The sequence below is a fragment of the Phaethon aethereus genome (genome assembly GCF_964289735.1).
Source record: "Phaethon aethereus genome assembly, chromosome: Z".
Classification (NCBI taxonomy): Eukaryota; Metazoa; Chordata; class Aves; order Phaethontiformes; family Phaethontidae; genus Phaethon; species Phaethon aethereus.
The window spans coordinates 66,435,936-66,448,751 of record NC_138577.1 but is presented as its reverse complement, the minus strand read 5'-3'; the positions used below and the strand labels follow the sequence as shown (position 1 = coordinate 66,448,751).

At 41.6% G+C, this 12,816-nt stretch overlaps 1 protein-coding gene across 1 annotated transcript; it reads right to left on the bottom strand.

Moving 5' to 3' along the window:
- Window positions 1-6,711: 6,711 nt before the first annotated feature.
- SRP19 (signal recognition particle 19) lies at window positions 6,712-11,999 on the bottom strand (the record flags this gene model as incomplete). The annotated part of the gene is made up of 5 exons (XM_082013493.1): window positions 6,712-6,845; window positions 7,887-7,998; window positions 9,219-9,290; window positions 10,284-10,359; window positions 11,956-11,999. 5 exons carry the CDS (start codon window positions 11,997-11,999, stop codon window positions 6,712-6,714), a joined length of 438 nt encoding a protein of 145 aa, XP_081869619.1.
- Window positions 12,000-12,816: the final 817 nt, after the last annotated feature.

Sequence of the window (12,816 nt, the reverse complement as noted above, 5' to 3'; positions counted from 1 at the left end):
GTAGATGTGAGTAAGAAGTTTGAAGCGATTCACCATTTAAGTGGTTTAATTTCTCATCTTCGTCTGTCTTAAACCCACTGAACTTTTCTGTAAGCCACACTAAATCCTAGTGCTGTGTTTTAAACACTATCAATCAACTGTGTACATAGCAGTCATGTGGCCAGTGTAATCTAGTTTCACTTCTTGAAATAATAAGTAATAAATAAAAATAAAGAGACTTAATAGTCTATTTGATTTAGGTACAAAGTACTACATAACTTACTTCCCTAAAAGCTGCTGATAAATCTTAGACTTTCTAAGCCTAATGAGGTCTGTGGTAGATACAGAACTTACTCTTCATTTCTCATACCACTCAGCAGTTCTTCCACTGCTATTAATGGGGATAAAACATTTCTAGGTAACTGTTAAAACATATTAATGGGGATAAAACAATTCTAAGTAAGTGTTAAAACATTTCCTTACATGTCTCTTAGAACTTAACAGTTAGGCTTTAAATAAATTTTTTGTCTTTACAACTTGATATTTCTTGACCAGCAGCTAAATTCAGTGCTCCTTTGTCAGATTTCTACTTGAATTAGAATGACCGTCTGTTGGTAACAGAACGTCAATCTTGTGGTTTGCCTTGATGCAAGTAGAAATGGCTGAATTTCTGCAAGTTATCCTTTCCTGCAAGTAACTCCTCTGGGCTGGCCCCACAGGTCAGTGCTCTCCTCAAAGTCTTCCTCACAACATTTATGTGAAAATGTTGTTACACTCATCTACACCATGTCTGTGCTGAAGTTGTAATCTGCTAAATAAAAATGGACACAAATAAAGAGATTCTTACGGGACTGGTATGATGCCTCAGTATTTCTTAAGGACCTTATACCTCAACACTGAAACCCCCATTACTTTAAGAAGGCAGGAGGTCTTTACAGGGTATTCAGTTTTTTTACCCAAACTTCATTACTGTGGAACTCGTAGAAACCTCTCTAAAAACCTGAAGGAAGTACTTCAGCTTCATGACTGGATCTCAGGGTGCAACCAAGCTCTTTTAGAGCATTAGGCCTTAACAGAAGAGTTTGGAACACAGACCTGTTCTCCACAGTGAGCACCACAAGCAGCTCTCTATGCCTTGCAGCTTTCCAGACTTCATAGCCTTGCTCACCTAAGGAATCATCAAGGTTTAGTGTTCTTTAGAAACAGAGAGAGGAAAAATGGTAAACTAACAGGGATTTCTAAGTTCTTTCCTCACCCATTGATTCTCTAGTGTTCCATAAATGACCTAAACAAATAATGCTGCATAGTTTTTGGCAGGTGGGGAGGCTTACACCTTTAGTTCTTTCTGCTACCACTGTAAGTAGGACATCATTGCTTCAGCTTTATCCAACACATTTCCAAACTCGGCAAAAAGGAAAAAAAAGTTCAGAAAAACATTTTGAAAAACCCACAATGACAACATCACCACCAGACTAAAATGAAACCAAACTCTTCAAACCAAATCAAGAGAGCTAACAAAGAGGAGGAACGTTAGGAAGCATTTCTTTACCGAGAGGGTGGTCAGACACTGTAACAGCCTTGTTCAAGAGCTTGAGTCGATGCCCCAAGCCTGTCGGTGTTTAAGAGGCATTTGGACAATGCCAGTAACAACATGCTTTCACTTTTGGCCAGCCCTGAATTGGTCAGGCAGTTGGACTGGATGGTCGTTGTAGGTCCCTTCCAGCTGAAACCGTCCATTCCATTCCGACGCAGCTACATCTGCAGCTACGGACAGAGGAGGCAACAAGGGAACCACACCATCTTTCATGCTTTCAGTACAGCACATACAGACATCCCAGATGTATATGCTGCCCCAAAAGGGAGTTCTGCCTAAAAGGCTCTAACAGTCAAGCACACAGAAGGAACAGGCTATACACACAGGCAAGTTTTTTAAGAACAGCTATTTTCTGCAGAGCTGGTCTTGGAGAAATTTACTTCATAGCTGAAGTTGGAGAACTACATGTGGTCATACATTATTGTCACTTCCCAAGTTAAAACACATTTCAGAATAACCTTTTGAAACTCACTCTCTTTACATTAAGAAATTAATAATGATGATTGTGCTTCTGCTACACCAGCTATGATGTGCCTCGCATCTATACATCTGAAAGAATAAAACATCTATCTCACAATAGTGCTGAGTTTTTATTTTTAGTCATTCCTTTGTTGATCACCCTTCTTCAGATCTGCTTAATGCCCAGTGTCAACATTCCCACCCATTGCTGACACAGGAATTGTTACAAGGATTCTGAACTCACATGTGCCCTTCAAATGCTTAATCTTTACCTAGTAAAGGTAGTATAGGAAAATCAGTATAGGAAAACAGTATAGGAAAATAACAAGTATATACTTTCAAATAGCTGGACTGGTATCTTCTGGAGGGACACCACCTCGACATCCATATTCCTCATGTCTCAGATGCAGTGTAAACCCCCACTCAGCGATGCATGTCTTTTCGTGAATATTGCTGCCTGCAGGAAACCACAGCTCTCTACTTCCTACACTGCTGAAGTGAATTCTCACAGAAAACTGTAAAAGCACGACAGGTGAAATAAAAAGACATCCATTATCACCCAGTTTTTCCCTCAAAAAAAGTTTTTTTTATTGATAATGTTGAGACCAACAGTTGCAGTATTTCTGTGTTTTTTACAGCAGCCTTGCCTCCACTCCCAGTCCCACAATGGCCTCTTAACCCTGTTCCCAAGAACTGAGGGGGGTGAAGGGGAGAGGTGAAGGGTGCTGAAGAAGGGGGACAGACCTGCAGCTGAACCTGACTTAATATCTTAACTATCTTGTTTTTAATCCTCTAAAGGAACCCAGTTTATTGAAAAACAGGAAATACAGAAATGAAAGTCTGGTTTATAAGCTTAACCCTGGCTGGTAAGGGTGAGTTGTGATGCCTCATTTAGGAACAAATCTTGCTCACACAGTGTACTTTAAAACCAGATAGAAATCAAAAAAAGCAAGGCAATGAACTCATTTAGAGATGGGGGGATAAGCAGGCAGGGCTTGGGAGAATCATATTTCAACTCCCTAATGGCCGTCATCACCTGATTTCCTAGCAGTGCACATATTTGTTTTAAAAAATGGTCAGCTTTACCCAACATACCCATAGAGCTTGCTTTGTTAATTTGATGAAATCAACAGTTTTAAATATTTCAGCTCCATACTACGTTTTCAGAAACCTTTCTCACTCTTTCTTGTAAGATCTTTACACTTTAGACCAGATTTACTATTTTGGCTGTGGGAAATTTTGGTAAGCAATGCCACTAAGATTATTACCATAGCACAGACAAATTCTTAAGATATTTAATTTCTGGCCACTGTAAACAGATATCCCATGAGACTGAAACTCCACATTTTTCAGCTGTCTGTAGTCTACAGCTCTGACTTAACAACACTTAGGCATAACACGATCATGACTTGGTTGGAGTAATTTATTTCCCTCCTCTTAACATCACAGAGCAGAGTTGACTTGTACCAATTAATTTTCACAGAGCTCTTTCTTACTTTAAATAAAGTTTCACAGAAGTTACTCAGCACTCAGGAAAAGCCAGGACTAACGTAAGCCCCACAACCCATGGGCAGTTACAATCTTTTATGTCACAAGTGTATCTTTCCACTCTTGCTCACATACCCCACTTGGTATTTTTTCCCATGTTGCAACCAACCCGTAGCAACATGAGTGTACGCCACGACCATGCCCAGTTGCTCTCTGTAACAAAAAAAAATTCTGACAGCATCTGTTCCCACTGTTCCTACCCTGTGGCATTCTATCAACCCATAGAAACTATTTAACTAAGTTCTCAAAATCTTTGTGTTTTCAAGACCACACACTCCAAAGGTAGCTTGTGTAAACTGTTATATCAGCAGGAAAAACCTGAAGACATTTGTATATGACCACGGTCAATTACAGCCTTAGAACACAGCATTTCTTTGCCTAAGCCATTCTATTTTAGAGCCTACATACAGCTCCTCTCACACTGGTGCAGGGCTTGGCCTGAGGAACTTTGTCATGGCGGCTTTTGAATTTGGTACAGCTGCAGTGAGAATGACAACACATCCTCCTCCTTTAACGAAGGTAGCACAAGGTTAACAATGCAACACAAGAGCCACACTGACAAAGGAACTTTACCAAGTTTCATTACTTCACCATAGTAAATAAATGTCTAAATATGTCTTCAATGCTGTTTAACTTTAAAATGTTTGATGATGCCGTTGATCTTCTATAACCAGGGGACCCACCTAATGGATGAGGGAAAGGCTGTGGATGTTGTCTACCCGGACTTTAGTAAAGCCTTTGACAGTGTCTCCCACAACATTCTCCTGGAGAAACTGGCGGCTCGTGGCTTAGACAGGTTTACTCTTTGCTGGGTAAAGAACTGGCTGGATGGCTGAGCTCAGAGAGTTGTGGTGAACAGCGTTAAATCCAGCTGGCGGCCGGTCACAAGCGGTGTTCCCCAGGGCTCGGTTCTGGGGCCGGTCTTGTTCAATATCTTTATTGATGATCTGGATGAGGAGATCGAGTGCTCCCTCAGTAAGTTTGCAGATGACACCAAGCTGGGTGGGAGTGTTGATCTGCTGGAGGGTAGGAGGGCTCTGCAGAGGGATCTGGACAGGCTGGATCGATAGGCTGAGGTTAACTGTATGAGGTTTAATAAGGCCAAGAGCTGGGTCCTGCACTTTGGCCACAACAACCCCATGCAAAAATACAGGCTTGGGGAGGAGTGGCTGGAGAGCTGCCCAGCAGAAAAGGACCTGGGGGTGCTGGTTGACAGCCAGCTGAATGTGAGCCAGCAGCACGCCCAGGTGGCCAAGGTGGCCAAGAGCATCCTGGCCTGTATCAGTAGTGTGGCCAGCAGGAGTAGGGAAGTGATCGTGCCCTTGTACTCGGCCCTGGTGAAGCTGCACCTCGAATCCTGTGCTCAGTTTTGGGCCCCTCACTACAAGAAGGGCATTGAGGTGTTGGAGTGTGTCCAGAGAAGGGCAACAAAGCTGGTGAGGGGTCTGGAGCACAAGACTTATGAGGAGCAGCTGAGGGAACTGGGGTTGTTCAGTCTGGAGGAGGCTGAGGGGAGACCGTATCACTCTCTACAACTACCTGAAACGGGGTTGTGGCAACGTGGGTGTTGGTCTCTTCTCCCAAGCAACTAGTGACAGAACAAGAGGAAATGGCCTTAAGTTGCACCAGGGGAGACTTAGACTGGGTATTAGGAAGAATTTCTTTGCTGAGAGAGTGGTCAAGCATTGGAACAGGCTGCCCAGGGAGGTGGTGGAGTCACCATCACTGAAGTGTTCAAAAAAACATGTGGACATGGCACTTCAGGACAGGGTTTAGTGGGCATGGTGGTGTTGGGTTGATCATTGGACTTGATGTTCTTAAAGGTCTTTTCCAACCTTAATGATTCTGTGAATAGCATACCTGATAGACAAACAAGACAAATTCTAAAAGAGAATATTGCAACATGAAAAATTTATCAAAAATAATCTGATAGCTTTCTTCTGGTGAAGTTTCACAGTCATCTGTGAAAGCATTCAACTGACTTTGTTTTTATACAGTAAGGATTAGAAAACTCATGCAGGATTTTTGTTTTTAGACTAGAAACAGCTATGGCTGCTTCTTTTTCAGTCTCCTTATACTAAACTATCCCTCATTTAACTTGCACAGTACATTTCCTAATTACTTCAAAGGAGTGTTTCTACTGGACAGCTATTCTAACTAACTCATCTTCTCCAAGTAACTTTCTGTCCCCGTCTGTGGATTAAATTTTTTTTTTTTAATGTAAGTTACCAGATATTGCAAGCCTCAGACATCTGAAATGGTATTTGACAGGTAGAAAACAAAGTTACATTTCCTAAGCTCTCTAGCAACCACAAAAAAAAGGATAATATAGTATCCCATATTTTACAAGAGACAAAAAGGGAGCTATTTTTTTTCAAATTATTTTAAAACTTTACAATATTACCCTTACAGTATTTGTCACTGACTTCTTTACAACAGGCTATGGAGGAAAAACCAAAAAACTTAAAGAAAAAGCATTCTATAAAATTATGTTTTGTAAAAATCAACATGTTACCTTTATTAGCACACTTGACAGTTTAAAATCAACATGTTACCTTTATTAGCACACTTGACAGTTTAAAATCAACATGTCACCTTTAAAAATTAACATGTCACCTTTATTAGTACATTTGACACTGGTGAAAGATTATTAGCAAGGTATGTTTAGAGAGCCATAACTTCATTGATTTACATTTTTCTATTAGTGACAAAGACCCTCCAGAATTAAAACAATCACTTCCCTAGCATGGATAAATAGTTTACTAAGGCAACCAGTTTTCATGTATCTAGTCTGCATAAGAATATTTATTTATTTATTTATCAAAAGCTGCATATTTCTCCTAAAAAGAATAATTCTCCCACATAACCCATTTCCTTACGTACTTCATCTTCTAAAAGCAGGTGCTAGCTTCAGACTTGCAGGTTGGGTGTGAAGACAAGATTTATTGTTACACAGATGCAAGGCAGCTACATGCATTCCAGTTCCAAGAAAAGCAAGCCATTCTATTCAGCTTCTCCTATTTATTTCTGGCTTCTATCTTTCACTTCAAAGTTGCAGCAAGTAATCCGTCCATCCACACTTGTCATAGTACAACTGACTATGTGATGTAACAATTGCTCCAGATGTGAAGTCATTTCTTTTTCTTCCCTTTCCCTTTCTTGCCTCCCTCTCCTTGCTGAAGACTTTGATCATTCCCTCCCATCTTTTGGGTTCTTGTTTTCAGTTTGGGAATGGTTTCTGCAGCATACAGCATCACTGATTTACCTAAAAATACAGGGAGAGATCAATGCATGCCTGCAGTGTTAAGAACATTTGCATCATTTTCAAAGTTAGAAACTTCAGTTGCACTTTAGATTTTTGTTGAACTCTACATAAAAGCCTAGGAGTTCTGCTTCCTTCCCCTGTGTAGCTAGCAGCTTGTGAAAAACGCTTAACAAACTTTTTTTTTTTAATTTTAAAAAAGTGCAGGACGGATAAATGTCACAGCAGACTGCAACTGGCACATAACCTGACAATCTCCAAAATACCTACATCCTTCCTATTACTCTTTCCCTTCATCTTTTAATGGCCTAAAAATACCTGAGACAGAATGACCAGGCAAAAGCTACATGAATTTTTTAAGAAGGCACTGCTGTCTTCCAGCAGGAGTATCGTTTTAAATAATTTCTTTCTGACCAACAACACTCTTACGCTACTCTAGATTCAGTATTCTCCTTGCTCTTTCCTTCACATTTATATTTGTTTCCCTTTTACATACTGATTACTCATCAGGAAAAATGCAGAAGCCTAAATTACTTGCCATTCAAGATGAACTATTCTTGTTAATTAGTTAAAGGGAGCTGCTCCATTGTTAATTTAAAAAAAAGGCCAGTAGAAAACTGAAGTCAGTATTGTATTTTATCAATTTGGCACCGATACTGATGACTAGATGATGTATGTAACATAAGAAAAAGGTGGAATTTAGCCATTTTCATACGATAACCTGTTTTGACTGTCAACAAAACAGTAAGCCAAAACTGAATGGCTGCTTTGTTCAACATAGCAATAACACAACACTCCTCACAAACTCCTCCAATTCAAGTGCTGAATAAACAGCAGGATTAAAGACAACAGCATTTTACAAACTCCACTCACTGCTCACACACCAACTTGATTTGGTTGACTTATACACGCAAACAGATTTAACGTAAAGTTGTAAAATTTGTAATAGTAAATCTAATTAAACAAGCTGGTAACATAACAAAATAAGCAAAGTCTTCCTGTTTTAGTAACAGATGAAGTGCCTAACCCAGGTACTCTACTCACGTGTTGGAAACTGAGGTAAACAAGGGTTGCCATCATCTTGTTTGAGCTGGATTCGTACTCTACCTCTGTACTGCACATCTCTGTTCCACTCTCTAGGATACATCTTATTTTTCTGTCAGACAAAAGGAGAAACTTATTATGATAAGTACCGGAATAATTTTCTGCAAAATTTGTCAGGCAATCAAAGTCATAGCAGCCTGGAATTCTTCTGAACATATGCAAACCATAACCATAGCTCTCCAGCAGTTTCACCCACCATTTAGCCACTGCAGTAGTATTCAAAGCTAGTCTTAGCTTTTTCAGCAGCACTGCTGCAACCAACTACTCGTACTGAACAATTTAGCGAGGAACCTGCCACAGGGACTCTTCTACATCCCGACCTTTCTGGACCACAGTGACATAGGTTTTTGTTTCATCTCCACAGCCACAAACCCTTCTGGACAGCTAGAGACAGTATGTCAGCAGGTCACAGTCTGAGGCCCACTGCTTTTGGATACTCATAGCCTTAATTTTTGTTAAAATGTTACAGGTTTCTTACTAGTACTGGCTATTTCACAGGCTGGTGTGCACTAACAGGAATATATTTGACTTCGTCTGAAAAGCAAAGTGATATTATACTGGTTTTTGGCTACCAGTCACACTCTTAGGTGAGGACTTAAAATACTGTTGAATTTTCTGTAACTTCCTTTACTAGAGAATTTAGATTAATAATTACTTTAGAAAATGAATTGCAAAAAGTTTCTTCTCTACAAACCCAGGCTCATGCCCTAACAAAAAAGTAATGAACTTAAACTATTTAAAGACCAAGCAGGTATTGCAGTAAAAAATTAACATTCTCTGGCTAAAACATAACTCTAAAGGGCCCTGAAGATTTCAAGCATCAGAATCGTATTGCTACAGGACAGTCATTCCAAAAGGTAATCACCTTTCATTAAAAATATGCTTTTTTAAAAGCTTAATTTGCAGAGTTGCAGCTTGCAAAATCAGCTTTTATTCTAACACACTTTTAAGCATCTAGGGTAGTCTTCTCAGAATGATAGTTAAGTAAAAGTAATCTGTTTGTAAGCTTAAAAAGTGGCATCATCTCAGAGATCCAGGTTATTCTTGCCTTGCATTAAGTTTTCCAACATATAATTCATCATTTTGGTCAGTTATTTCTCAAAGCAAGCAAATATCTTGGCTGATTACAAAAATTTCTCAATTGCAATTTACCCTGTCTGTAAGATAAGATAGAATGGACGAAGAACAGAGACTCATACCAAGACTGGTGGGGAGGCATGTGTGTGGTTTGTTGTTGGTCTTTTTTTTGTTTTGTTTTGTTTTTTAAATTACCTCTAATAGCACGTTGAATCCAACTGCTGCACATACGTCTTGGATTTCTGTAGATGTGGGATTTTCAACAGCCTGTTGAAACAATGTATTACAGCTAATTATTTTTCAATTTTGAACTACTTATGCAGCAATAGTTAGCACTTTCACACCCTATATAACTAGAAAAAGCAGATGGGGAAAGAGAAGGTACTTCAAATAATGACAGATCTACTGTAGAAGTCACTTCTGAGCGCTCCTACAGTCTAGAAAACACAAAAAAAGATGCAAGACATCAATGAAACAACAAACAGAGGAGACAGAATTAATTAGGATGGGAATAAGTAAAATAATTGCTTAGGATGAAATCACATTTATTGTATTTACAAAAAAAAAACCCAAAAGCCATGAATCAGCAACAGCAAACTTATTGTAAGGACTGAAGGAGAAAAGAACAGCAATTTTCTAGGCAGATTCCTCCCATAGATAGATCTTCGACTGGCAACTTGCATGGTCAAGAAAGATTTTATTTTTAACTATTACCAGAAAAAAACCCCAACCCTAAGCAGTGAGAAAAGCCCTTATGTTCCCACACTGCTTTTTGAAAATATTATAAAGCAGTGAGATGACTAAACCTATTTCTGACTAAAAGCAACAACTACCAAACCTATGTGCCACAGGCATTGTAAGTTCTATCTTTGACAGCAGCAAAGGGGACGGGGCACAGAATACAGCCATATACAGTCAGTCACCAAGCACACAATCATTAGCTAGCTATTCTTTCCTCCATGACTTTCAAATTTCGCAAACCACTTGCGTAGGAGGTAGAGTGCACTGAGTTTCTTATCAGTTCACCTGCTTGCCAAAGGTGCTGCTCACATGACAGCAGACACTTAAGCCCAGTGCTCTTCTACCAAATTCACATGCCAACACTACGTTATCTTCAAATACACTGTTAATTTCCAGTTATCAAGCTGCTTGCCATGGTGGACAGGAAAGATCAACAGATTTGAGATTTATTTTCCAGCTCTCTACACACTAATGCATACAAAACAAAACATCGTATTTCCATGCCATCCACAAACTTACTTTGTCTATAGGTATCCTTCTTCCTTCTGCTATTGTCTTCTTGTTATTCAAATATGCTGGATAAATGCAGATGAATCTAAAAAGAGAAAACAGTGAGTTTAAGTAAGTAATATCAACTCACTAGTTGTTTATGCAGTATTTTCCTAGTAAAACAAAAAATAAATCTCATGGCTACAACACAAAAGTTCCCACAGCAGCTTGGAACAACCATTTTTTTTCCCCTAGACCGATGAGTAAAATGTTGCAAAACCCCATTTTAAGTTATCCAGGACACAGCATAACCATTTGGCTGAAACATTCCTTGCATGACACCACTTTTTGGGGCACAGTATGTACAAAGCATGGCACTATTTATCTTCTGAAGAAAAGAAGGCTGAAAGAGAATGTTTTGGCCCACTTCTTAAACTCCTGAAACCTAGAAGGAAACATACACATTTCTCTGAAAAGTGTACAGTTGTAGTACACTAATTGCCAAGTTCTTCACAGAAGCAGAAAGATGGGGTTTTTTTGCTAAGGATTTGCCTCTTTGTTTCCTATTCACATGCAGAACAGTCCATTATCTGCATAAGTTATAAAGCCTCTGAAAAATTATGATTAGAAAATTGCTCACGATTTTTCAGTAGATTTAAACCTGCCAAGCACATACACAGGAAAACAAGTGACAGAACCTCAATTATATTTCTTAATGGATATTAAAAAAACAGCTAGCTGAGACCTGCAAGGAGAGGCTGAAGAATGCCTACACCTGCATAAGGAGCTATGACAGCATTAAGAAAACGGGGAAGGAGGAAGTGAGCAAATAATCTGGAGCAGACTAATATTCAGTTCGTTGGAGACCGACAGGGATCACTGATCCTTACTGCCTCTGAGGAAATGTCTCTTGCTGCCTCCAAAACTAACCTCAGTCATCTCAACTGTTACTACCCTTCTCCTAAATACCTTTACAATGATATTTTCCCCTATTAGCTACAGCCCTCTTTACAAGCCAGCTAGTACTTCTGCGTAAGTGGCAGAGCTCTGCAGAGGAAATTTTCAGTCTCGCTACTGATGTTCACAACCATCAATACACTAGCCTGACCACCACCATCTCTCACTCAGTTTATTCTTTCTGAGCTCGAAATGATAAAGATCCGTTAAAAGGATGACCGGATAATACAGCTGCAAGCACTCCAAAATCAGAAACTGCCAGATCTCAACCTCCCACTTCAACACATGCATTGTAATAAGCTTCCCTGGTGCGACACAAACCTCCGCTGCCGTGAATCACGGAGGCAGGCGACACTGCCGGTTCCTCGCCTGGCTGCACCGCATGCGGACTGCAAACCTGACTGCTGCCTCTGGGAACGGGTCCCAGCTCACGGCTACAAGGACTGTTAGGGAGAAACTCAGCATGCCAACTACATAAAATTCAGCGAGTGGCCTCGTTACGTGACGTGTTATTGCAACACTACCGCACGTACTCAGAAATTTTTATTACAGCTGCAGGCCTGACCCACCACCCACCTCCCGCTGTCCCCAGCCGCATGGGCCGCCCGCCCCATCACCGCCGGCTGCGGCCTAGCGCGCCCCCGGCCGCGCCCCACTCCAAGGAAAGGTGCCCGCAGCCTCCGCCATGAGGGCAGCAGCTGGGCCTGCCGCTGCCTCGGACCTCGGAGGGCACGGCCCACGTTACCTCTCCTTATCAGCCAGAGACGTGGCGGTGGCGGCAGCGGCCATGACAACGACAGCACCGTCGCCGCTGCCGCCGCCACCGCCTCACACCAGCCCCACCCCTCCTCCCCTTTGGCAGGAAATCCCGCCCCATCCTCTAGATTCTCTGAATCCCATTGGCCGGCGATGCTGTCTCTAAAGCGCATCACCCTGTAAAGAAGGGCGACGTACAAGCCGCTGGGCCGCGCGCGCAGCCTCCGCCGCGCATGCGCTTTAGGGCCATGGTTGGAGGCCTTGTTGGGAATGGCGTGCACATCTGTGGAGGCACAAACTCTTCCATCCGTCCTGGAAACGTTGTGCGAGAATAACCCGGTACTGAGAAAGCGCTGTGGTAGCTCGCTGCGCGTGAGGGGCAGAGGCCGGGCCGTCTGGCCGGGCTGCCTATACAAACGGAGAGAAACCACATGGAGGGTGAAACGTGAAAGGCAGGCCCAGATTCGGTTCAGGCTGACAGATTGACTGGTGTCTGTTATAAACTACAAGCGACCAGAAGGTGACACTGCACGCCACGCCAGGGAGTGCTGTTCCTCTTCAGTGCCTGGTGCAGTGCTTGGAAAAAATGGGGGGAGGTCTGGCAGACACAAGCAGCTCCAGCTGTCAGGCCTGGGAAGCGTGTGATCTTGCTGGTCATAGGAGAGTGCAGCAGTGATGATGCACACCCTGAATGGACCACAGGCACTAATAAAAGATGAGTCCAGAGGGAGTTGATTAGTGGCACAAAGTCTAATTGGAGGCCAGTAACTACCTGTGTGCCGCACGGATCAATGCTGGGTCCAGTCCTGTTTAGCACCCATTAATGATCTGGATGATGGGGCAGAGCGCA